Source organism: Labeo rohita, chromosome 11 (assembly GCF_022985175.1).
Source record: "Labeo rohita strain BAU-BD-2019 chromosome 11, IGBB_LRoh.1.0, whole genome shotgun sequence".
In the NCBI taxonomy this organism is placed as follows: Eukaryota; Metazoa; Chordata; class Actinopteri; order Cypriniformes; family Cyprinidae; genus Labeo; species Labeo rohita.
Window position 1 is genome coordinate 25,552,637 of NC_066879.1, and position 27,095 is coordinate 25,579,731.

The window sequence follows — 27,095 nt, forward strand, 5'->3', positions numbered from 1 at the left end:
AATTCAAGCGCCGGTCTACAAGACTTTATTTGATCACCAAACGGGCAAAAATATACTGCTGTCCTTTCTCCACTAATGCAGCATCTAGTCAACAAATGCATCGCTTAGTAATGACATGAAAACATGCACTACAGTGTACTGTACACACCGTTACGTTGTCCATGTTTTAAATCCGCCTTTGAAGTGTCTGCAAGTGTCACGTGTCTAAACAAACTGCATGTGCTGTCAGTGATTTCCGCCACTAGAGGCCGCTCTTGTGCTGTATAACAAAGACTATAGGGACTTTGCTGTATAATGAGGACCTTCTCAGCCGCTCCAGCAACCGACCCAACCCGGAAAATCTATCGGCATGGATTTTTGCCGATAACCGACAGTTCCGCCAGTCAACTATCGGTGCCGATTAATCGGCAAAACCGATACAATGGTCGACCTCTAGTCTTAATAACATTATAAAGTGGACCTCAGAGAGCAGTACAAAATAAAAAACAAAGGCAGTTCATGACCAATTTAATAAACATCTTCATTCAAACTTTGGTGAATCATTTATCAACAGGAATATCCAACATTCTGGGGAGCCAAAGTATTCACACACACAAAACAATCTGATTCGTTTCTGCCTTCTGTAAAAATGAACCAAAGTATCACTGGAAAAAAAAAAAAATAAATAAATAAAAATAAATACTTAAAAAGACAAAAAAAAGCTAAATTAATTTTTGAGTACACTGGAATTTTTGTACACTTTATGCTTAAAATAAGACAAAAGTATTGTTTTCTTCTTTTATTTCTCCAAAAAAGTACTAAATAACTTAACACATATTCTCTGAAATCTGTTACACAATTATGCTTTAAAAGACATTTTTACTATAAAAAAAAGACTAAAATACTAATACTGAATATATTTTTTGCAGTGCACCAGTACTTGGCATCTAAACAAAATCTGAGTATGTGTTCATGGTACAGTTTGCTAGTTTTCTAAAGATCAAACATTTCTGTGTGAATGATTTGTAATTGTTTTTCATGGCAAAATCCCAAAATTAAATAACCCAATTATGACCACAAAATTCCCACATTATTCCAGCTCATGAGTGCACCGCTGTGTTTAGCTCTCGCTAGCTTTAATCTTCACCACAGCAGCGTAATTCTGTTTAAGCCAGATTATTCCTTACGCTGGAACCCTGCTGATTTGGAAGGAGAATTACAAGGAGATTCAGACCAAGTAAGAGAGGCAGATACAGCATCCTTATGAGTAAGAATCAACAATGATCATAAAGGAAAAGGAGAAGTTAATTTCCGGAATAAACATTTCCTGATGATTTACTCACCCCCATGTCATCTATGATGCTCATGTTTTTCTTTCTTCAGTCGAAGAGAAATTAAGGTTTTTGAGGAAACCATTCCAGGATTTTTCTCGATATAGTGGACTTCAATGGTGCCCAACGGGTTGAAGGTCCAAATTGCAGTTTCAGTGCAGCTTCAAAGGGCTCTACACGATCCCAGCTGAGGAATAAGGGTCTTATCTATTTAGGGACCCATTAAGGTCCACTTCATGAAGAAAAAACCTGGAAAGTTTTTCTCAAAAATTTTATTCTGGGTCAGAATGGAATTCTAGTGCACTAATGTTTCAGAAAAGTCACTGCTAAAAAATAATCTGAAGACAAGCTGCATGTTCCCACTGTCAACTTTTTCTATCACTCACTCAATTAAGGGAAACCCCTCATCTAAGCAGTTGCGTACGTGATAGGGAAACACGTACACTCCATTATTAAAGCTCTTGTGGTGGCAGAGTGCAGCCAATTCACTAGACTCCCTGCCAAAAAAGGACTTCCATCTCTCCCTCTCTTTTCATACACTAAGGGCTGAGGGACACCCTGCATGCTGACGCACACTGTCACACACTCCCGGCATCGCATCCATCATACTTATGCCTTACTGCCTTATACATTTAGCCACTTCTTTGCCATCATTTCTGGAGAAGCAAGGACTTGCATACACACAAGGGTATATGAGGATACTTGTCTGCCTTTTCTAAGTGTCCTCAGAAATCTCTTACACATGCACAATCAAACTGTCTTTCTTTTCATATACAGTGCAGTCTGTGGCAAAATCCTTCTCAGAGTTCCCAGAATGCTTTGAAAGGTGTGCATTATTGCTGAAGAGCCACAGTATTTAGCCTTATTAGAACAGACAGCCACTTACTGTATTGATTTAAAGCTTACCATTTGTTGGCATCATCAGTAAAAGCATCTTATGCCTTCCATGCGCACACTTACAATTTAAAAGCAATTTCATGCCGGAGCTTTTAGTGAACTTCAGCATAAAGTTCACAACTAAAAACAATCCATCTTAATAACACACAGAAATGAACTGCTATTTGTAATGTACATTATAATTAGGGATGCACCGAAACTACACTCCGGGTTAAAGGAGCAGTTCACTTCCAGGACAAAAATGTACAGATAATGTACTCACCCCTTGTCATCCAAGATGTTCACGTCTTTCTTTCTTCAGTCGTAAAGAAATTATGTTTTTTGAGGAAAACATTTTAGGATTCCTCTCCATATAATGGACTTCTATGGTGCCCCTGCCCAAAATCGTCCTACATCGCTGTTTTACCTTTTTTTTTGTAAAGGCCGTTTGACCTTCTTTGCATGTTCACTTTGTAAACACTGGGTCAATATTTCCGCAGCCATGCAGGACAATTTTTAAGTTGGAGGAGAAAATGAGATGGGAGTTTTTCGACATTTTTCCCTAACTGTACTGAACTGGAAATAACAGTTCATGCAGACCTAGACAAGACAAGCGTTTGAGGTTCAAAAGTATACAAACTGTAATTTTTTTTAGAAAATAACCAATTGTTTCGCTAGATAAGACCCGTTTAGAGCCCTTTGAAACTGCATTTTGGACATTCAAACTCGGGGGCACCATTGAAGTCCACTTTATGGAGATAATTCCTGAAATGTTCTCCTCAAAAAACACAATTTCTTTATGAATGAAGAAAGAAAGACATGAACATCTTGGATAATAAGGGGAGTACATTACCTATTTTTGTTTTGGAAGTGAACTACTCCTTTAAAAACAACCCAGTGCTGGGTGAAATTTGGACAAACCCAGCGATTAGTTAAATGTTTAACCCAGCCTTCTGGGTAGTTTTATTTATCTGACTACATTTCTTGCACAAAATGAACCTAAAATAAGCTGTAAATTAACATTTATTAACACATTCAATAAATGAATATTTATTAAAAAGCTGAAGAAATAATAATTAAATAATAAACATTTTTTAATTGCTTAATCACTCAATAGTTGAGTTTAATAAAACTACCCAGAAGTTTGGGTTAAACATTTACCCCAACCGCTGGGTCAAAACAACCTAATCGCTGAGTTCGTCCATATTTCCCCCAGCGCTGGAATGTATTCAACCCAGCATTTTTTACAGTGCAATAATAATTTTTAAATTATGACAAACAACCAATAACATTAGACTATTCTGTAAAACTAAATTAACTAAAACTAAATAACTAAATAAACCACTAAAACTAAATGCTAAAAGTAAATTTAGGCTTCAGAACATTGTAAGATACTAGGGATGCAACAATACAGTTAGTCCACGGTTCAATACGTACCTCGGTTTTTAACCACGTTTTTCGGTTCGGTTCTGATAGCTTGCCACATCAGTGTTTTTTTTTTTTTTTTTTATCTAATTAACAACAAAATACTCCTGTAAACCTCTGCACACTGGATTATTATATGTCTGCTTAATATTTCTTTTGAGAGTGGTATTATTTTTCTGATTTTTACGCAAAATAGAATGGGTTTTATTCATACTGGACGTCCTCGTGCAGAAGATTTTTTTTAGTTACGTTTGTTAGGAGGCCTCATATGCGACATCAAAACAATCCTATCACAAACCGCATCTGTCTCTGCAGGCAGTCACAAATATGTCACATAACAGGGCTGGTATGATGCTGCAGATATTTACAGAGGCTTTGAAGAGATCTGATTGAATTCTTGGAAACTGTGGCCTGGGTGTACTAAAATGACCAAGGATTTAAAATAGGTTAAATTTTGTGAGACTAAAGCCTTCAAACCAGCAGATGGATGATTAAAAATATATATTTAGCAAATATATATTTTTTACATTGTATGCATTTTATTTACCTTCTTTCATAAAGGAAATTTCATAAAGGATAATTGACACAGTCATCCTCGTAAGGGTGCCAGATTCCCCAAAGGTGCACGAAGCAAAGCATGGGCTGCGTTAGACGGATGTCAACAAATTAATCTCATTTGATAAATGACAGGAAATAAATTTCCCACCTGTCCGGACAAGATGTGAGCTGGGTAAATGACTTTCTGCAACAGCTCACAGAGCTATAAATAAAACCTAAACGTGTGGCATGAGGAGCCTGGGCTAAATGTATTTAAGAGAACCTGCGTTAGCACAGTATTTTACTTCGATAATTGGATATACACTACCGTTCAAAAGTTTGGGGTCAGTACATTTTTATGGTTTTTTTTTTTTTTTTTTTTTTTTTTTTAAGAAATTAATACTTTTATTCACCAAGGATGTATTAAGTTAATAATTAAAAGTTTATTAAAAGTCAATAATAAATAATTTACATTGTTATAAAATATTTATATTTTGAATAAACACTGTACTTTTTAAACGTGTTATTCATGAAAGAATCCTGAAAAAAAAAAAAAAAAAAAAAAAAAAAAAAAAAATCACAGGTTCCAAAAAATATTTGGCAGCACAACTGTTGATATTATCCAACATTGATCATTCTAATAATAAATCTGCATATTAGAATGATTTCTGAAGGATCATGTGACACTTAAGACTTTATATTGTAAAAACATTTTGCAATATTACTGTTTTTTTTCTATATTTTTAATCAAATAAATGCAGCCTTGATGAGCATAAGAGACTTCTTTAAAGACTATTACAAGTCTTACTGACCCCAAACGTTTGAACGGTAGTGTATTTCTGAGTGGTCATCTTATATGCCACTGTCTAGCTTGAAAATGATTTAAATGTCTAGTTTAGATCCTAAATGTGAATTTATTTCCTTACTTCCTTTCTGGGCCTTGAACGTGTCAGTTGCTTTGCTGTCTATGCAGGATCAGAAAGCTCTCGGATTTCATCAAAAATATCTTCATTTGTGTTCTGAATATGAACAAAGGTCTTATGAGTTTGGAACGACATGAGGGTGAGTAATTTATGACAGAATTTAAATTTTTGGGTGAACTATCCCTTTAAAGTTTTCTAAGCAGTTCCACATGTAATGCTAATTTCATTAGTTTCATATCCAAATATGTTAACCAATCATAGCAGTGGGCGTCAACAGCAGACACACCCCTTCTAACAAAGCATTCAGAAGTCAGAAGGCTAAATGATGGAAAAAAAACATACTAAGATTATATATTTTTTAAATAAATCTTACTGACCCTTCACTTTTGAACAGTTGTACTGCTTATACTGTTTATATAGGGCCCTATGAAATCTGCTTTATTTTTTCTCAAATTCCGTTTTTTCATTTGAATTTTTCTGAATTCAGTTTTTTTCCATTTGAATTTTTCTGGACTCATTTTTTTAATGGTTAAAGTAAATTTTATTCCTTAAAAAGCACATCATAAAACTTAAACAATTTAACATCAGTTCATTAAAAGTTTAACAAAAAGTACATATTTAGGGCCTTATGAAATGTTTTTATGCATTCAAATAATTAGACATGCTAGAACACAGAATTTGGTAATAATAAAACAGAAGGTGGGCATAAATAAAACAAGTTTCATTTATTCCTACAATAGCCTTGTGAAATATTTATTTTTCTCAGAAATTCTGTGTTGTGCATTTGTATTTTTATGGTTATAAATGAAGGCATAAAGCACTGATTTCATTTATCTTTTAATTAATAAAAAATTAAACAAATTTTATTTGGCAAATAAAGGTAAATTTATAATAGTAAATAGTAAATTTACTATTACAATTAAAACATTAAAGAAATATATGATTATTCCTTAAAAATAAGGTTTTAATAATTTTAGTAGTAGTAGTATTATGTACATTCTGCTGGACAATAGTAATGTATTCCTGCCACAATGTCTTCACGTTTTGAACTTTTATTTTGACGGGTTGCCGTGAATCTCTTCCAATTTCTGTGTGTACATGATATGACAATAGTTTTACTTAAATGAAACCATAAATGCTCACGAAGTGACTCTCAGAGCAATTCTGGCAGTGTTGCCAGGTCTGCGGTTTTCCGCTGGTTTTTTTTTGATGTCCGCAACCCAAATAACGTAATATTTAGCCCCTGAAATTCGAATTTACCAGGGAAAACCCAACAAAAAAGTGTACTTTACTTTTAATGGGGGACCCCCCCTCGAAATGTGATTGGGCTAGTTTTTGGCTAGTTTTAAGTAGAAATTGGGCGGGTTTTGTTGTAAAAACCTGGCAACCCTGAGCTCTGGAGTTGTCCCCATTTAGTGAGACAGTAGACGCTAATATAACCACAAGTGTCACATGCACTTCCATACGAGTAGTAAACAAAACCATCTGCATTATTCATTAACAGAGACACGTAGAATTCATATAAAAATAGTAGTTTTGCGGATTAATATTTACAATATCGCAATACAAAGTGTAATGACCTACATTTGATTAATTCATCCAAACTTTGACAAATTCTGTGACATTCCGCGTTAAACTGTAAACTCCGTTTTTATGACAGGATTCTGCGATTCCCTCCGTGTTTTCCGCATTGCGGAAATCATAGGGCCCTGTTTATTAATAATAACACAATAGGGATTTCAGGGTAAAAAAGCTAAAGAGACACTAAACCTTCTCATTCAGGCTCATGAATAAAAATGTTATAAAAGCAGAACTAGTACTGTTGTGCTTACAAAAGGATTGTTATATGTTTTGCTTTTAAGAGCCTTGACTCCTTAGGGATCCAGTGCAAACTACTGCTCAGGATTAAAATTCAAGAGCTGCATGAAGATACACTGAGCACTCTTCAAATAAGAGCCTCTACTGTGATCTGAAAAAGTGCTAGGTCAGTGTGAAATCTGATGATCATTTTGATGAAATTGACTGAGACATCTCAGCAGGCCAGCCTGATATTGAGCCATCAGGCAGAAGCACAGCTGTCAAGGTGAAAATGGGAGGAGAAAACAGTAGGCGATAGAAAAAACATGGCAGATAACCAAAGACACAAGTTTTAGTGGGCTGGCCACAGTCCAGGACAACCACATGAAAGCCACACGCCTCGTGCGACAAGCCGCAACGAATGACCTTTAATGCTAATAAGACAAAGATCGAACTGGTGAAATTGATTAGAAGAGCTCAGAGATCCAGCACAGGGTTGATTCGCTTTGGTAGGTCAGATATTAGACGGGTGTGAGCTGATTAACAAGGTGCACGTATGAAAATGAAATCGCAAGTGCACCAAGCAGAATCTACAAATTAAGGTCACAAGAAACTCACAAATCTTCAGACAGTCATGCTAACAACAGCCACACTATGCCAAAATCAGTTTCATAGCATTTTGGACTAAACTTAAAGGTTAAAGCAGGGAGAGAGCAGTGCAATAGAGTAGATCTACTGAAGGTCCTTAAAATCCAGCAACTGATTACTGAATCATTAAACAAATCAGACGTCTGATGTTTGCAATCAACCGCTCTTTCTCTCTAGACTGCACTTAAGAAAGGACACTCATGGGAACAAAGGCTCCAGAGCATCCGATTTGACATTCACTATGCAGCAATTACACTATGCAAACACTATGTTTTTCAGTAAACACTCCAGTCTGTAAGGTTAAATGACTACCTTCAATCATACAAAATAAAAACAGTGTAATTTAATGCAAACAGTACCAAAGTTTACTATGTTTTTGTTTGGAAGACCTTGGAATACTATGCACACCACCATTCGAATGTTTGGGGTCGGTATGATTTTTTTAATGTTTTTGAAAGAAAAAGACTTTTGAAAATACACTAAAAACATAGTAACTACAGATATTTCACACTAATTAGAAGTATAAATTATTATTACAATTTTAAAAAATAAAAAAGGTAACTGCGACTTTTCAATTGTACAATTCTGACTTTTTTCACACAATTGTGAATCTCGCAAATGTGATATAAAAGTCAGAATTACAAGCTATACACTGTGGCATAAACTCACAGTCAGAATTGTGAGATATAAACTTACAATTCAGACTGTTTTCTCAAAATTGCGAGTTTATATCTCACAATTCTGACTTTATAACACAAATGCAAGTTAAGTCTTTTTTTCCCCTCAAAATTGGACTTCATAATTCGCAGTTGCGAGTTCATATCTCACAATATGAGAAAAAAAGTCAGACTTGCAAGAAAAAAAGTCAGAATTGTGAGGTATAAACTTTTAATCTCACAATTCTTACTTTATTAAGTAACTCGCACCTGTGAGTTTTTAAATCACTGAGTTTATATTCTGAGAAAAAAGTCAGAATTTTGAGTTTATATCTTGCAATTCTGAGTTTAATTCTCACAATTGTGAGTTTATATCACACAAATCTGAGGAAAAAAGTCAGAATTGTTTCTGACTTTGTAATTCACAATTGCGAGTTTATCTTACAGTTCTTAGAAAAAAAGCTCAAAATTGCGGGTTTCCTTTTTTTTTTCTCCAGGATTCACTGATGAATATAAGGTTAAAAAGAACAGCATTTATTTGAAATAGAATCTTTTTTGTAACATTACAGATGTCTTTTCTGTCACGTTTGATCAATTTAATACATCTTTGCTAAATAAAAGTATTAATTTCCTTACAAACAACCTTACACTTATCTTAAAACTTTTTAACAGTATACCATGGTATATGGTACAGAAATAGTCATCATTCTGCATCATTATATATCCCAAACTTTGACCTTTTTTTTGGCTAAAAAGGTCACTTCCATGTTGGGAAGGTTTCTTTGGAAATGTAATAGGTTACAAATTACAAGTTACCCTATTTAAAATGTAATAAGTAGTGTAACTATTTTAATTACTTTATTAAAGTAATGTAACAATTACATTTGATTACATTTTGATTACTTTTCTAAATTTCTATCGTTTTCAAGGAAATTCAACCTGCCACAGGAGCTGCTGAAACAGTTCTGTACATTCATTTAAAGGCACAATATGTAAGATTTTTTGATAAAAATATCCCAAAATTTACTTATATTATCCCAAATGTTTCCAAGAATGTTTAAACCTAGAGAAATAAGCAATTTTACCTAGTGTAATGCACGCGGTATCATTACGTCACCTGCCAATGACATTATACACCCTCGATTTTCCGGCTTTTTTTTGTAGAAAACATGGAAACCCCAAAGACACTTTAATATGTTATGCATTTTATTAGACAGGTGACGAACACACAGTGTTAGCGTTAGAACAGAACTTTCAACACACTCAAATGTATCTAGTATGATAAAACAGCACTGCTTTTTCCTGCAGCAGGGTTGCACGATTATGACAAAAATCATAATTGTCGATTATTACCTTGAAATTGCGATTATTAATTACGATTATCACAACTTACTGCATGCCACATTTTTATAGTTTCTTCTTTAAATACAAAAAAAGTAAAAAAGCCGTAAGATAACCTGTGAGAAAACACATACACACACATCTTAAGCAAGCAGAATAATGTAAGTGGATTTTTTTTTATAATTGTGCCTTTGAACGATAACATTGTGGCATCTGTAATTGCAATCACGATTAGAAATTCGATTAATTGTGTAGCCCTAATACGCACGACCGGAAGGAGCAAAAGCGGTCGAATGCGGCATAATAAAATCTCCGCTGCTTTCGAGCTGTGTATCACACACATCCCCAGTTAGCAATCGCTCCAACGTCCTCGTTTCGCCTCCGAAACTTTTAGGCCTACCCTGCTTCACACTAAAGTGACTCTAATAAGTCTTAACAAGTACATTAGCTCATCTATGAACATGATTTCTGCCCAGGTCCCAATGTACTGCATCAGCTGTGGGGATGAAGACAACAACTCCCATGATTCCACACTCAATCACAGCATCATCAAACTACGCCTTTGGTTCTTTGTTTGTTTTGAATATGTGCCCTCTAGCAGCCAAAAATTACAAAATTACACATACCTACATTTCTCTTCTGTATATAGTACATTATTTAGTTTTCTGTTTTTCTTATATTAGTGTTATATTCCATCTCTACTGGGTTATTCATATGTATGTCTGCACTATCATGTATGTTTGCACTATGTCCGTACTTTCTTCCGCACTGGAAGCTCCTGTCGCCAAGTCAAATTCCTTGTGTATGTGTAAACAAACTTGGTAATAAAGCTCTTCCTGACTTCTGACTTCAACTGTTAATCATTTTCAAACATTTAAACTAGGCAGGGTTAACCTTGCAGTGGTACTCGACACTGATCGACTGCATCATTGTGAATTGGTGTGCTGCAATTTCAAAGAGAACCAATTAAAAGAATACTAAACTTACTATTAAACTTTTACTAAACAGCCTTTAAATTGCAGGAGGTAATTCAGATGTAACCCCCCCTTTGTAATCATTAACATTTTCATAAGTACCTGTAATTTAATTACCTATTGTTTTCTCAGTAACTGTAACGGATTAGATACGTTTATTTTGTAATGAAATTACGAAATGCCATTGCATGTAACTAGATGCAACACTGTTCTCAACACAGTTTTCCCCAACACTGAATATACTTCACTAAATATCTTAGATATCAGATAAACTCATATTACACAAAGATATATATTAAAGGAGAAGTCCACTTCCAAAACAAAGACTGACATATAATGTACTCACCCCCTTGTCATCCAAGATGTTTATGTCTTTCTTTCTTCAGTCGTAAAGAAATTATGTTTCTTGAGGAAAAATTTTAGCATTTTTCTTCATACAATGGACTGCTATGGTCCCCAGATTTTGAACTTCCAAAATGCAGTTTAAATGCAGCTTCAAACAATCCCAAATGCTGTTCCCAGCCGAGAAAGAAGGGTCTTATCTAGCATAATGATCGATTATTTTCATAACAATAATACAATTTATATATTTTTAATTGTCAAACGCTCATCTCATCTCACTCTGCCTAAACTGTTTTTGTTCCGAAAAGTATTTAAATTGTATTTTGCTTATGAAAATAACCGATTTAACTAGATAAGACCCTTCGTCCTCGGCTGGGATCGTTTACAACCACGCTGGGATCGATTAAAGCTGCATTTAAACTGCAATTTGGATGTTCAAAATCGGAGCACCATATCAGTCCATTATATGAAGAAAAATGCTGAAATATTTTCCTTAAAAAACAATTTCTTTACAACTGATGAAAGAAAAACATGAACATCTTGGATGACAATGGGGTGAGTACATTATATGTGAATCTTTGTTTTGGAAGGGACTTCTCCTTTAAAGCCATTTTTATGATGTCTGGTATCATAATCTGAATTCAAATAGCTCATTAAGGACTACAGACTGTCCTTTTGGTCTTGCACATGCACTGAGGGACAGTCTGGAGGAACAGATTGGAATCTGTCCACATCACACAACCAACAGCCTGACACCTGTGATATTGCTCCACCTGCAGCAGAAGGTGCTGTGAGGACTGCAGAGGGACATTCGAAATGTACTGCTTATTTTAAGGGATAATTTACTCGAAATGTTTGTTTTTTTCTGTGGAGTCACACACAAAAATATATATTTTTTAAAAACCTTAGCTTTAGTTTTTAGCGTAGCCCAAAAAGGACATAACAGACTATTAATGGAGCAAAATAGTAGTCTCATGCATTATATGGCAAGTATACTAAAGCTGGATGAGCCTTGTATGGCAAAGTTTCTTCAAAATTCTTTAAGCAAGATCTATGACACATTTACAATGGCGAGTTTGAGATGAAGTGTCTTCCCATATCTCTGTATAGCACTATGGGCGACACTCATTTGCCCTCATGCCAGTCCACAGTTCTGATAAGCAGGGTTATTGAGATTGTGAGCGCACTCAATTGAACTGAAGCATTGCTTAATTAAAGCCTGCTGCTCCCAAGAGACCCAGGATTCCCTGACATCTATCTATCTCCACATGCCAATCTGCAGGAACAGACCATCTCTCTCTCTCTAGCTCTATATAAATATATAAATGAATGTTAACGTAATGTTTTAGCAATAGGAAACACACAGATTAAATATTTTCATATATAAGGAAATTAAAAACAGAGAATTTAAAGTTGTAATTAAAAGAAAGTAAAATGAGCTAACACAGTCAGAAATCAAAATAAGAAGTATTTTGATTCACATAAGCCACGTTTCCTGTGTGATTCACTGGTGATAATGAACTGAAAATGTGTTAACTCAGTCATTAACTTTCCATAGGCAACAACAGACAAGCAAACAGGGTTAACTAGCTTTCCATATGCAGTTATAGATGTTTATGAGCAGTGTCCCATCATTAATTATAGTAACCAAAATATACAATTTCCCATGAGAAATGCCTGTTTGTGTACCAGGGTGATATGAGGAAGAAAGTTTCATTGGATTTCAATTGAAAATGACATGTTGATCTCATATAGTGGTATACAGATCTGTTAACGCTTTGACTTAATAACAACCGGTTAAAACATGCTGTGTATTACAATAACAAACACTCTTCCAATGTATGTAGGACAAACAGATTTTAACGAAAAGACCATGATGGGTCTCTTTTTAGCCCTGTGTTGATGATAACAACAGGTTAGTGTTGTTTGTTTGTTGTGTCAACAGTGTGTAGTGCACTTGCACACTGTCTGAGTGTACTAAACCGCACACCTGCGAGCACATGGAGTTCACATCCTCAGCACTGCGACCTTCCCATGAGCAGGTGACCGAGGACAATGTCATTTGTGTCATGCCGGAAGTTGTCGAAACTACCCCAAAATCCATCAATTTACACTACGTCTTTGATATACAGGCGTCATATGAGAAGCGTTAATCTTGTGGGAATTTTATACATATATATACAAGGGTTAAAATTAAGCAACAGGACTTAATGCTATCACAAATCAAAGTTAGACCGACATAAATAATTTAGCAATACACATAAATCCAGATACACTACAAAAGCAACATCAACATATTTTTTAAATACTGCTAATGTTATACATATATTGTAGACAAAGATAAATCATATTCAAAAGACTGAATGTAACGTTACGTTAGGATGCAGCTGGCCCTCTTTATCTGTGAGAAGAAGCATCTGTGAAAACTATGAAACATCTGCAGCGACGAATGGATTATGAATGCACTGAATTAAAAACCTAAAAACACATCTCATCCAATGAGGTACAAAGTTTCTATTTTTGGAGACAAGATCCAACATCTTCAGTGTCGGATATATAGGTGTTAGACAAGGGGGGGAAAAATCGATCTATAATAAATCAAAATGTGCGTGTTTTTGCCTTTCTTGTCTTATTCAGCAGCTGGAAATCGACGTTATTGTGAAACATGGAGCCATTTTAAAAGGAATTACCGTTGGCCGCTGTAGAGAAAATAGCCAACACTATCACTCTAAATTATGTCACATAATTCCCGTCGCTTTCATTCATATTCCCAGAACAAATCGTACTAGTTTAGTTCTAAAATGAGATATTCAACTCACCAAGCGGTTTTGAGGTATAATATTTGGATATGAGCGAGGAAAATCCTCCACAAAGATGTTGAAGTGAACAGAGGCTGTGGAAGGGCTCGTCGTCCGCACGTTTCTCCTCTCGCAGCCTCTGCCAGCCGTGTTTTGATGTCACTCGGTGGGCGGGGTCTTCTGGGCTACCCACATTACACTCAATGCGTTTGGAAGACCCCCTCATACGCGATTTATCGCCCTCATGAGGTTATCTATGATATCAAGTCACGTCTTTACTGACAGTTACGTCTTTTTCTTTGGTTACGCAATGTTTTTTCCTCTAAATATATATTTTTTTCTCTCCAGTTGAAGCTCCTGTCAGCAAAACAAATCCTTTGTGTGTGTAAACGTACTTGGCAATAAAGCTCTTGTTATAGATAAAACACACAGCAGACCAGGTATACACATACTGTATATATACAACGTGCTTTTATTCTATTTTGAATAGTCGGACAAAAAGCCAGTCTTCATCATATTGCAGTATGCAGGGGGGATACTGTTTTCCAGTCATACAGTTTAGAAAGACATTAAGGTGTGAACACAGGACAGAATTTTAATATATATTAATTAAATGCGCATCAAGATAATATTTAATATTTATAATCAGAATTGCAATACTGAAATGCATTCTGTATTTCCAAGATTTTGGAATAAAGTTTTAGTCGAACAGTCATGTGGTTAAGTCTTTGTTAATATACTAAAGATTTACAGCTAATCCATAAGGACGTGTTGACATTGATCACATTTGCAAGGTTAAAGGAATAGTAAACTACAGGGGATTACAGTAATTATATTCACAGTTGTTTTAGAAATAAATATGTAGTATGCAAAAAACATTTGAGCATTCTAAACATGAGATCCTTTAATACAATGTAGAACAGAAACAGTTGTTTCATTGTGTACATTTTACTTCACACCCAACCTGTTAAATTGAGGTTAAAGGTTACTAGCTTTTTAAAGAGGATTCTTTCTCTACTATTCACATAGGCTTTTAGCCTTAACATACAGTTGAAGTCGAAAGTTTACATACACCTTGCAGAATCTGCAAAATGTTAAATATAAGAAAAAAAGAATAGTTAAATTTATAACAAATTACTCTGTTTAAAAGTTTGCATACACTTGATTCTTAATACCGTGTTGTTATCTGAATGATCAACAGCTGTTTTTTTGTTTAGCAATAGCTGTTCATAAGTCCCTTATTTGTCCTGAACAGTTCAGTCTTCAGAAAAGTCTCACAAATTCTTTGGTTTTTCTGCATTTTTGTGAATTTGAACTCTTTCCAACAATGATTGTATGATTCTGAGATCCATCTTTTCTCACTGAGGACAACTGAGGGACTCATATGCATCTATTACAGAAAGTTCAAAAGCTCACTGACTGATGATTTAAGAATGAAAAATGAAGAATGAAGATGTGTACATTTTTCTTATTTTGCCTAAATATAATATTTTTTTAAATTTAGTACTGCCTTTCTGAAGCTGCAGAAGATACTTAGATGTGTTCCAGAAGATAAAAAAAGTTTTATTTACTCTGATCTTCAAATTCAAAAAGTTTTCAGCCCCCGGCTCGCATCGTGTTTCCTCCTGAAGCATCAGTGAGCATTTGAACCTTCTGTAATAGTTGCATATGAGTCCCTCAGTTATCCTCAGTGTGAAAAGATGGATGTCAAAATCATACAGTCATTGTTGGAAAGGGTTCAAATACACAAAAATGCTGAAAAAACAAAGAATTTGTAGGACCTGAAGGATTTTTCTGAAAAGCAGCAGGCAGTTTAACTGTTTCAGGACAAACAAGAGACTAAACCATCACTAAACAAAAAAAAAAAAAACAGCTGTGGATCATTCCTATAAAAACACAGTATTAAGAATTTTATCATTTTTATTTTTATAAATTCAACTATTACTTTCTTTTGTGGATTGTATTATGTGAAATATCTTATTCAGGTCAGTGCTAAATAAAAAAATAACATGCATTTTGTATGATCCCTCTTATTTTGGTAAAATAATAAGCATTTTGCAGATTCTGCTAGGTGTATGTAAACTTTTGACTTTAACTGTAACTAAATTTCTTTGCAAAAAAAAAAAAGATTTCTGGTATGTACGTGCGTTGAATTAAATTGCCTAATGATTTAGTTTAAAAATATTAGAAACTGGTGCATGCTGTGCATTGTTAAATGACCGAAATGTCTTGTAAACCTTTTAGCAAACATACTTATACATATTTTCTTGTATGTTTCCTTTTGGTGAAACAGAAAAGATGAAAAGATAAGTGAGGTGGATAAAGTTTTTTAACATTCAGTCTTAATTCCACATTTACAATCAGAATCACAGACTCTGTAACAAACGGCTTGTTCAGTTTCACATGTTCTCAGTCTTTTCTTTAGGCTCTTTGGTGTAGCCCAGTTTAGGAATGTATCAATCTGAGGTAGTCCTGTGATGATGGTGAAATTTACCCTGGCGCCCTCATGTGGCACAAGTCAGAGCGATCTGCTGCACCTTTCCCATTTCATTCAGCAGCTGTTTGATGTTGTGCTTGAGTTCAGGCAGACGGTCCAGTGGCTCTGGAGGCTCCAACTCACCCGTGCAGTCCAGCCAGTTTTCAAGCACTGAAAAACACACAGTGTTTAGATAGTATACATGAAGCATTCTCATAATACAAACCAAATCATAAAAAAAATCTAGCTCTCTAAAAAAACTCTCTGGCACACCATCAAGCTCTCTTTCGATGAAGTCCATCCTGTGAATAACGTCCTCTTGCACAGTCTCGATATGCTCCAGCAGGTTGATCCTCCACTGCTGCTGCTGAGCTCCGCCCTTAACCCCGCCTCCATCAGCACCCGCCTCACACTTCTCTCCTACATCCTACAATGCAATAACGTCACATTCACTGTTCAAAAAGGTACGATTTTTGCTTGACTATGCTTGTAACCTCATTTGACCCTCACCATGCTGTGGTTGAACAGCTGAGTACTAGATGTCTTCAGTGCTGGTTGGATCTCTCCATTATAGTGTTGTTCATTCTTCAGCATTGTGTCATTATGCAATCTGTCTTCCAGCACCGACTCAACCCTTGTCTTCAGCACCAGTCTTGGCTCCAATACCTGGTACAGTGTTTGTGGCTTTTGGTAGCAGTGCTCACTGCTAATGTAGTCCTGGAAGGATGAAGAAAAGGGCTCTTTGTGCTGAATGGCTTCTAAGGATGCTGATGCAGAAACTGTTTTTGTCTCTGGAAGAGCCACGCTTTTCATCCTGGATTTCTCCGTCAGCTTCCACGGCTGCCGCCACAACTTGAGGTCTGGATGACTTTGGCTCCTGCAGTAAATTGGTACAACACCCTGTTCATGAGGCTTTTCAAATAACATTTGTCTTTTGGCTTCAAACAGAGATAAAGCTGGATCACTCACTGTAGCACGCTGATTTTGAGCTGCAGGCCATTGAGGACTTCCACCACATGCTGAACGTCCCCTAACAGTTGATGAGTGGCTGCGATCTTCTTGCCGTTCTGATGGGAGTAGTTCTCCAGGAAAGACAGACCGTACATATGACCGGTGCTTAGCCAGTCCCTGTCATACCAGTACCGCAGACTCTGTCTCTGACCTCGGATCTGCCCTGTATATGCACAAATACATTGGTAAAAATTTAAATTCTGTTATTAATTACCCTCCTGTCATTCCAAATCCGAGAGCTTTCTGACTCACATCTGACGCGTTCTAGGCCCAGAAAGGTAGTAAGGACATTTATAAAATAGTCCATGTGACATCAGTAGTTCAGCCGTAATGTTATGAATACTTTTTGTGTGCAAATAAAAACAAAAATAACAGAAGGGAAAAAATTGTTGAATAAAGTTGTTATTTTTTCCTCTTTGCACACAAAAAGTATTCTCATAGCTACAGAACATTACACAATGTCCTTACTACCTTTTTGTGCCTTGAAGGTGTCAGTTGTGTTGCTGTTTATGCAGGGTGAGAAAGCTCTAGGATTTCATCAAAAACATCTTAATTTGTGTTCCGAACAGGAACGAAAGTCTTATGGGTTTGGAACGACATGAGGGTAAGTAATCAGTGATAGAATTTTCATTTTTGGATAAACTATTCCTTTAAGGTTTCCTCTAGAAATCAACACTAAAATGTGCAACACTTCCAAACCTGGAGAATCCCGGCAAATGAAACAAGCGTATCGTTCTGGAACATTCTCTTCCAGGAGACCCATACAGGTTCCATGTTGCCAGTACAGACACTCTTCACACTGAGGTATGGAAGAAAAAGACATGATGGTTGTTAATTAATAGTGAAAGTTTTACAGCTACACTACCAGTCAAACGTATTTGAGACAGTATGTTCTTTTATGTTTTATGTTTATCTTCTGCTCACCAAGCCTGCATTTATTTGGTCCAAAATACAGTAAAGCTGTAATATATATATATATATATATATATTTTTTTTTTTTTGATATTTATTAATTTATTTATAAATTTTTTCAGGATCCAAAGATCAGAATTCTTCTGAAATAAAAAGTTTTTGTAACATTATACACTATACCACTCAAAAACTTGGAGGCAGTATAATTTGAGGATTTTTTATTTAACAAGGATGCTTTAAATTGATTTCTATTTCAGATAAATGAACTTTCTATTCATTAAATAAACCTGAAAAAAATCGATTTATCTGTTTCCAACATAATAATAATAATAAGCATATTAATAATAAATGTTTTTGAGCAGTAAATCAAAATATTAGAATGATTTCGGAACGATCATGAGACCGTAGTAGTGATGCAAAAAATTCAGCTTTGAAATCACAAGAATAAATTACATTTTAATATATATTCAAATAGAAAGCAGTTATTTTAAATAGTACAAATATTTCAAAATGTTACTGGTTTTGCTGTACTTTGGATCAAATAAATGCAGGCTTCGTGAGCAAAAGAGACTTCTTAAAAAAAATAATAATAATAATAATATTTTACTGGTTTTGCTGTACTTTGGATCAAATAAATGCGGGCTTCGTGAGCAAAAGAGACTTCTTAAAAAAAAAAAAAAACTGTGCAAATACTTTTGACTGGTACTGTAAATCTTCTGCTGATATATAAACTACTGTTCCAAAGTTTTGGGTGGGTAAGATTTGTCTCTTTAGCTCGCCAATGATGAAAAAACAGTACAAACAGTAATATTATTAAATCTTATTACAATTTAAATGTTTTCCATTTTATTTTGTTTTACATATAATTGTGCTGCTTATAATGTTTTGTTGAAACCATGATACATTTTCTTCATAATACTTTGATAAATAAACTTTTAAAAGTCACCTGTAGCATGAAGTCATTTTCCTCTTCCACTTCACATACACAACGGACAGTTTCCTGACTTCCTGTAGTTGAGGCAACAGAGCTACAGCTGAGAGGTGAGGCAATGACGTCCAAATCCACGCCCATTTCATCTTCACTCCATCCACAGCTGTCAGAGGACCAATCAGAAACGCTATCCTCATCTGGAAACATATGACAAAACGTGACTTGTGTTATAAGGGGGACTTGCTTTATAAATACTTCTTATTCTCAAACGCTCGTCTTGCCTTGCAGTCCTTGAACTCTGTGTACTCTGTGTACTCTGGCTCAAGACAGTTAGGGTATGTCGAAAAAACGTATTTTCTCCCTCAACTTCAAAAATCATTTCAAGTTTTTCGACATACCCTAACTGTCATGAACAGGAACAAAAACAGTCCAGGCAGAGTAAGACAAGACGAACATTTGGCATTAAAAAGTATATAAACTCTATTATTTTTATTAAAATAAAAATAAAATAAAACATCATCAGTCAGTCAGAAAACATGCTGATTTTTTTCACCTGATGTGGTTTTTCTCATTTTTTTCTTTTCCTTGAACTTAATTCGCAGGAAGTCTCTAGTCTGTTTCTCTTTTATCCTGTCACGTTCCTTCGCACCTTCTACAAAGGAAAGAAACCTAAGCTCAGTGCGATCATACCATGTATGAAATGCTTATGTGAATTACTATACAAGTTCCATCAGCCATACCCATTTCCATAAACCTCCTTTCTCTGTCCTTGTTTAAGGAATGCATGTTGCTGTCTAGCTGATTCTCCCTGGTCTTGTCCTTCAGTGAAGGCCACCGTTGGTAATTCTGTGCACTGTGCAACAGAGAGCGTCTCTTCACGGTCGCCTGCGCACACTCATGTGATGTAATGCACCTCTTCTTAGAGCTATCCTGATTATTAAGTGTGGTGTGTTTGTCCATTGCTCTGGTTTGGTCTGGTTCCATCAGACGATCATCTCCATGGTAGTACTTCATATGATAGTGCAGGAGTTTCGCTTTGCGAAAAGACTTTGCGCAGCCAGGAGCGCCACATTTATATAAATTATGGTCCAAGTTGATGGAGAGCACCGGTGGAGGCTGGTTTCTGATGACTCTGTATACTGAAATAATTAGATAGTACATTTATTGTCAATAATTCATCTTTGTGATGAATCATGATTCTGTGAATTTGATTAGTATAGATCACTACTCACATGGCTCTCTGCTGAAACGGTTGGGGTTGTGAAAAGCTTGTTTTCTAACTGCTACGGGAAAAAAAAACACTGATCATAATGAACCAGATGTTATCTGAGCATGTTATACAGATGTGGAGGGTGGGATCTCACCTGTAGGCTTAAAGGATTCTGATTGGCTTTGAGCCTTAGGTACTGCTGTTCCACTGGATGATTGGGTTAGATGTAGGGGGTCCGGTCCTTTTCCTTGATTGGTGGATGCACATGTGGACTTGCAATCATTATGAAAACTTTTTTCTGGAGTAAAGAGATGAGTGATGAGGAACGTAAACTCATTTTTCACATAACACATTTTTACATTTGACGTAACAGTCAAATAGTCAAACCTGAATCAGCCTTGCTTTTTTTGGAGCTCCTTCGTGCCACTGAAAGTCTCCTCTTCCCTAGAAAAAATACAATTAAAATGCAATTTTACAGCTTTAATCAAACAAAATGTCAAGTTAAAAAAAACTATTAACTTAATTTGTAATTAATTTGCATGTTCAATTTTTCTAATAAAATTTTTTTAAAAAATTGGATTTTGATTATTTAGATTTTTTGGATTTTGATTATTTGTGCAGTCCAACAAATGGAGTTAACAGTAGCTGCGTTTCCATTACCCTTCAAGATGCGCAGATTTAAATTGCGAATTTAAAATACGCCTAATGGAAATGTGTCAATTTCACAAAAACTCTCATATATCGCAAAAAAAATGTTTACGCTCGCATGAGGTGGTTTTTCAGGCAATTCGAAAAAGGAATATTTCGCAAAACTGCAATGGAAACGGCTTTTCCACATTTACAGGTCACATGCCATATGTAAAAAGTCATATGATCATTCTTCAATGTACTATAAACTCCAAGAAACACTTCATTCATAGCCGCTCTCAAGTATAAGGGGCTTTCCCTAATATTAATGCTTAGACTATGTACGCTGCGCACATCTGCGGCGCGTAACGGCTCCGACACGGTCACCGGAGCTGATGTTATGTATATACCAGCAGCGTTGCACACACTTCTGAAGCGGCTCTCCGCACTGCTTTTTTAAAGATACACATACACCTCTTTCGATTAAATAAAGCCAAAATCCGTCCATTTCCCCCAAAATCCATTGCCATGACTTATCGTGAGAGGAACAAATTAGGTTTTAGTCGCATAACATCGGTTAATGGAAACGTTGTCATTTCGCAATACTTTTTTATCGACATGTATAAAATATTGCCAGTTTTGTGCAAATCTGTAATGGAAATGCGCCTAATGATGGTTTTCAGACAGGTTTTCCAAACACTCTCCCTGCCATTGGTCAGACAAACCTGTAGCACCACCCACAAACTCACATTATTGGTTGAGCCACTGTTGCCAGGTAGGGCTTACCAAACAAACAGAACATTTTCAAAGCTCCACAGAACTGCAGTGTTTATATTTGTCAGGGAAATCAATTTACAAATCACATGCATACAGTCAAAAAAATCTCTTTTAAATCGTTTCATTTTACATACTTCTTATGCGCTGCCTCCGTGATTTTCTGTCATGAGGAAGAGCTTGTCCTTCGGTTTCCTCTTGTTTTTGTTCCAGCTGGACTTCTGCTTTTTCTGTCTCATTTCTCTTTACCATCCCCTCATTAAAGCTCATACCCGAGTCAAACACCACAGAGTCCTCAGTCTTCATTGCAGCCTCCTCTTCTCTTTCCTCAGGTCCTGAGACCTTCTTCAGAAATGACTTGCTGTAGTTGTGCTGCCCTACTTGCTCCAAGACTCCCTCCTCATTTTCCTCCTTTACACTTATATCTTCCACTTCAAGGCATGTCCCATTCCCATTGCTTTTATTGTGTTCACCTTCTTCTCCATCCAAGTCTGAGATTTCATCCTCCTCTTCCACAAGAACTTCTTTATCATTCTCCTCATGCATTTTCTTGTCCTTTTCTGTCTTTTTTAACATAGGCTTCTCTCCATTTCTGGCAGGTAGTTTCTTTCTTTTCTATTTGTCAGAATGAGAGAATGAGTAAAGGGAGGGAAGGCCAAAATGAGTAGTGAAAATCAGGTGCAATATGAATGGGGTACAAATGCAAAATTAACCTCTTTGGTGAAGGGCTTCACATGGATTCCTTTGACTGTTTGGACGACACCATCATAGAACTTAACAGTGTAGGATCCTGCAGGATAATTAGAATCAAATATGAAATGTAACAATTTGAATATGAATATGTTCACGTGACACACCTGTTTCATGAAATGAATACATCAACAACTTACCGTCTTTATTGACAGCCAAGACTTTTGCAGGATAAAATCGACAATCGGACCAGCTGGCAAGAACTTTGTCATTCACATGAAATCCCTGCAAAAAAGTATGAATGAAAACAGAAATAACTGATTTGCTTTTTCAGTGGCTTTGAAGGAAACCCCGGGACTTAATATAACATAAATTATGTCTTTTAATGAAATGTCATAGAAAACCCATGACAGATTTACTTTATTTTTAAAAAATCCACATCGTTTTATGCATATTTTGGACTATGGGTGGCAGCATTATTCCGATGATGTGAAGTAATTGCACTCATGAGCCGGGGGGTGAAAACTTTTGAAAAGAAATAAGACATTTTTCTTATTTTGCCTAAATATCATATTTTTTCATTTAGTACTGCCCTTCAGAAGCTAGGATACTTACATGTTTCCCAAAAGACAAAAGAAGTTATATTTACCCTTTTCAGTGTTGCCAAGTCTGCGGTTTTCCTGCGTTGTGTTGCCGCAGGTTGTTTTTATGTCTGCGGGCTGAAGTGACCCCAATAACGTAATATTTATCCCCTGGAAATTTTTACCAGGGGACCCCCCCTCAAAACGTGTTCAGGCTACTTTTGGGTATTAAGTTGCCCAAACTACTTTTGGGTATTAAGCTTTAACCAGCAGTTGTGTGGGTTTAGTTGTGAAAAACCTGGCAACCCTGAACCTAAACTTAAATTCCAAAAGTTTTCACCCCCCCACTCTTAATGCTTTGGGTTTCCTTCTGAAGCATCAGTGAGCATTTGCACCTTCTGTAATAGCTGCATATGAGTCTCTCAGTTGACCTGAGTGTGAAAAGATAAATCCCAAAATCATACAGTCAATGTTGTAAAGGGTTCAAATACACAAAAATGCTGAAAAACCAAAGAATTTGTGGGACCTGAATGATTTTTCTGAAGAACAGCAGGCGGTTTAACTGTTAAAGACAAACAAGGCAACATGAAAAACTATCACTAAACAAAAAAAAAACAAAAAAAACACACAGCTGTGGATCATTCAAGTAAAAACAGTATTAAGAATCAAGTGTATGTAAACTTTTGAACGGGTCATTTTTATAAGTTCAACTATTATTTTTTTCTTGAGGACTATATGTATGCATCTTTTACATGAAATATCTTTTTCAGGTCAGTACTACATACAAAAATAACATGCATTGTGTATGATCCGTCTTATTTTGATAAAATAATTAACACTTGACTTCAACTGTAGATAGATAGATATTTGCTTGTGTGATCCACACAGTCACAATCATTTAAAATGACAACAGGACTGATGCAGCATCACTTTCACATCTCAGTAAACAGATTTATACATGAAGCTGATCCTAGATTAGCTTTCATATACTGGGATTTTTAAGGAGCACAATCTGTGACTCACAGGGATAATGCTGTCTTCCTGCCGTGCCTCTCTCCTCAGCTGAACCCTCTCCATTGGTCTCAGATACGGACTGGTCCAGTCAAACCACTCATCGTAGCGATGGCTCCACTGGCGATAGTGGATTAAGACCTTCTCATTCTCATAGTCAATCTTCTCAATGTTGGCAGTATACCTGGCAGTGAAATCACAAGCGGAGAGCTTGCTATAAAAAAGTGAAGGAAATACTACGCGAAAAAAAAAGAGCTTTTAAAAGAATGCCACTAACCAGTTCTTCAGAGTGTCCCGTGCTTCAACAGCAGCGCCCACCTCAAACTTAATTCCTCGTCTGTTAGGAGGCGTTTTGCTCATAATGTCAGCAACTACCTATTATGAAAAACACACATTTTAGTTCCCAGTAATCATTACATTAGATCAGTCTCACTGCTGTTTTTACAAGTAGATCATTTAAAAGATAACATGAAAGAAAGTAGCTAACTGCTAATAACAGTACCTGACACTGAACTGTATCACAGCAACAGTTTTGGAAGGAAAACAATCATTGTCACATCTTGTTAAAATGACACATCAAGGTCACTGGTTACTGACACAAATGTACTAATTTACCAAGTACATAACCAGTAATAAAAATAGGTTACACTTTACAATAAGGTGCCATTTGTTAACATTAGTTAATGTGTTAACTAACATGAACAAACAATTAATAATACATTTATTACACTATTTATTAGTCTTTGTTAATGTTAGTTAATAAAAGTACTGTGCATTAACTAATGTTAACAAACACAACAAGTTCTTATTTCATGTTAACTAATGTAGTTAACTAACGTTAACTAATGAACCTTACTATAAAGTGTCACCTAAAAATCTTTCTGTTGGCCCTCCAAGATGTAGATTTTATTTCTCCATCAAACCTTCTCACTGGAAAAAGCAATATTATTGATCGAGAACACGTATTTCAGTTGGAAGAAATGGTTTAAAGATAAAATCACCTTTATGGATGGAGTTGTTTCTCACAAACACACTGACTTTAACTAATGGACTGAATTTTGTGTGGATTATTGTGATGTTTTTATCAGCTGATTGAACTCTTATTCTGACGGCACCCATTCACTACAGAGGATCCATTGGTGAGCAAGTAATGTAATGGTTATTTCTCCAAATGTGTACCCCTGAGGAAACAAACTCTGAACTACATTTTGGATGGCCAAATTTTCAGAAGTATTCCTTTAATGGTCAACATTTTACTATATTATTCACACAATAGATACCATTCAGTAAATCATAGATAATTTCAAATCATTTTATAAACAGTGGATTAAAAAAAAAACTTTGTAAGAGTAAAAAAGGAATATATAACATCCAAGTTACTGATGAGGGTTAATTAATTATCTTTTAAATGGAGCTTTGTCTTGAAAAAATTCATGTCAGATTCAGCTTGAGATTCACAGTAAACCCCAAAAATTTTATTTTACATGTTGCAAGTCTATATTACAACTATTGTTATTAAAATAGTTTAAATTTATTAATTAATTAAATAATAATAATTTTAATAATTCCGGTGAAAAACTATAAACAGTTATTACAGCAAAAATCGCAACATTTCTTTTGACTTTTGACATCAATAATAGAACGTTTTCACGGCACGTCATCAGTCGGCCATATTGGTGGCACTAAACGAAAACATTGCCACTGAACCAAACGAAAACTCGCATATTTTGCTGATTATTGCTCAATTATCATCATGTTTTGGGCTGTACTAATCGGGAAAAACATTTGGAGTACATTTGGATTTGGAGTGATAACAAATCAAGGAGGTGAGTGCAAAAACTGTCTGTGGAACAAAAGGCATTTGTGGCATTTGCCAAACTTAACCAGGATTTCCAGGGCAAGGATCTTGACAACATTTGTGTTTGTTCTTATCATTTCCAGTCAGGTAGATGAAATATTAGGCTTATCTCTTAATACTGCTCATACGTATCTTTACAACCTAATAACTTTAGTTTATTAAAATATTGCACCCTTTCCTGCTTACGAAGTCCTTCTCTATATGATTTAGCAGCTTCCACACGTTTTTTCCATGGTTTAGACAGCATAAATGAGCAGAACAATGTATTCAGTAGTACATTAACCGTGCAATCCATGCTGTTGTTTACATCCGAGTATCTCCAATGAGGTCGTGCATCCGGGTAACTACCCAAATCGTGATGTAAGCGCAAACCCTCTATAATTTAAATATTGTAATTGTTTTGGTCTACCAAAGCAATAGCAAAATCTTTCCCAGTAAACATCACTGATCTACAGCATTTAACTATACGGTGTAGATGCAAAGAATCCAGGTCATGGCATCATGCCACTGAACACACTCGGAACAACAGACTTAACTTAATTATTAATAGCCTACTTAGCTAAGCCTCTTATTTCTAGGTAACTTTAATGTTTAAGTTTAAATTCAACATTCCTTTTGTATTAATAAAACGTTCAAAAAATGTTAGGAATGGATCTATCAAAATGAATTCCAAATAAATTATATAAATCATAATATAATACATGACAAAACACTAGAAACATCTATAATTGACTTGTTTACTCTTGCATGAGTAGTCATACAAGTAAAAGTAATTAACTGATTTTATCAGGGTCCACCAAATGCCTGCCAATGACAATGGAAACAATAGAGATGCCAGATATTCCAATATTCCACTACTGTTTAGTATTCCCAGATCACTGATTTCTCCCTGTCTATAGCCAAAAGCAGACAGAGAACATCATTTAGGACTATTTGAAAGCTTACGGGATCAATATTCATCTTAGTGAACACACAAGCCCACGTTAACTTCCTGACTGATCCACACCCTCCAAGAAAATAACGACATGGACAGTATTGGGCGAGTACATCGCCACTCCCACAAATGCAAGCTGTAAATCACAACATGCATCTACCAATACACATGCTACGACGTTTATTTGATTTCATTACCTAAAATCTGTAACTACATAGTCAATTTTTCTAATACAGCATCTTTAAACATTCCGTACTCGAACAAAGTCTTGCCACTGCGAAAACAGTATTGTAAAATGCTATAAACACCAGTTACCTGCTGTGATATCCGTCTGTTTTACTATAAAGGCGCGTCGTGCATCTATTAAAGCCTCTTTTATTGTAACCACGTTGGGCGCGAGATGCACGCACTTACTATTTTCCAATGTGTTCCACACAGACTACCGGTATGAAC

At 35.7% G+C, this 27,095-nt stretch overlaps 2 protein-coding genes across 5 annotated transcripts in view; both read right to left on the reverse strand.

Annotated features, from left to right (window-relative positions):
* The window catches only part of ndrg3a (ndrg family member 3a), a 47,365-nt gene extending 33,562 nt beyond the window's left edge, over positions 1-13,803 (reverse strand). For both annotated transcript variants that reach the window (XM_051122403.1, XM_051122402.1), the window contains exon 1: positions 13,649-13,803. The gene's annotated coding sequence lies outside the window, so the exon portion shown is untranslated. The remainder of the gene's footprint in view (positions 1-13,648) is intronic.
* A 281-nt stretch (positions 13,804-14,084) lies between these two features.
* phf20a (PHD finger protein 20, a) lies at positions 14,085-27,095 on the reverse strand. Of its 3 annotated transcripts, none has more exons than XM_051123173.1 (18): positions 26,958-27,095; positions 24,128-24,225; positions 23,863-24,034; positions 23,366-23,401; positions 22,459-22,543; positions 22,282-22,358; positions 21,706-22,183; positions 20,555-20,611; positions 20,322-20,465; positions 20,190-20,237; positions 19,698-20,096; positions 19,511-19,609; positions 18,973-19,154; positions 17,814-17,913; positions 17,073-17,277; positions 16,614-16,980; positions 16,377-16,530; positions 14,085-16,274 (listed from the first exon to the last, which is right to left on the reverse strand). In XM_051123173.1, exons 2-18 carry the CDS (start codon positions 24,208-24,210, stop codon positions 16,132-16,134), a joined length of 2,829 nt encoding a protein of 942 aa, XP_050979130.1. In that variant the 5' UTR covers positions 24,211-24,225; positions 26,958-27,095; the 3' UTR covers positions 14,085-16,131. The 3 variants fall into 3 exon arrangements, with proteins under 3 accessions (XP_050979130.1, XP_050979129.1, XP_050979131.1); XM_051123172.1 differs by having other exon boundaries at positions 20,190-20,240; XM_051123174.1 differs by lacking the exon at positions 23,366-23,401 and having other exon boundaries at positions 20,190-20,240.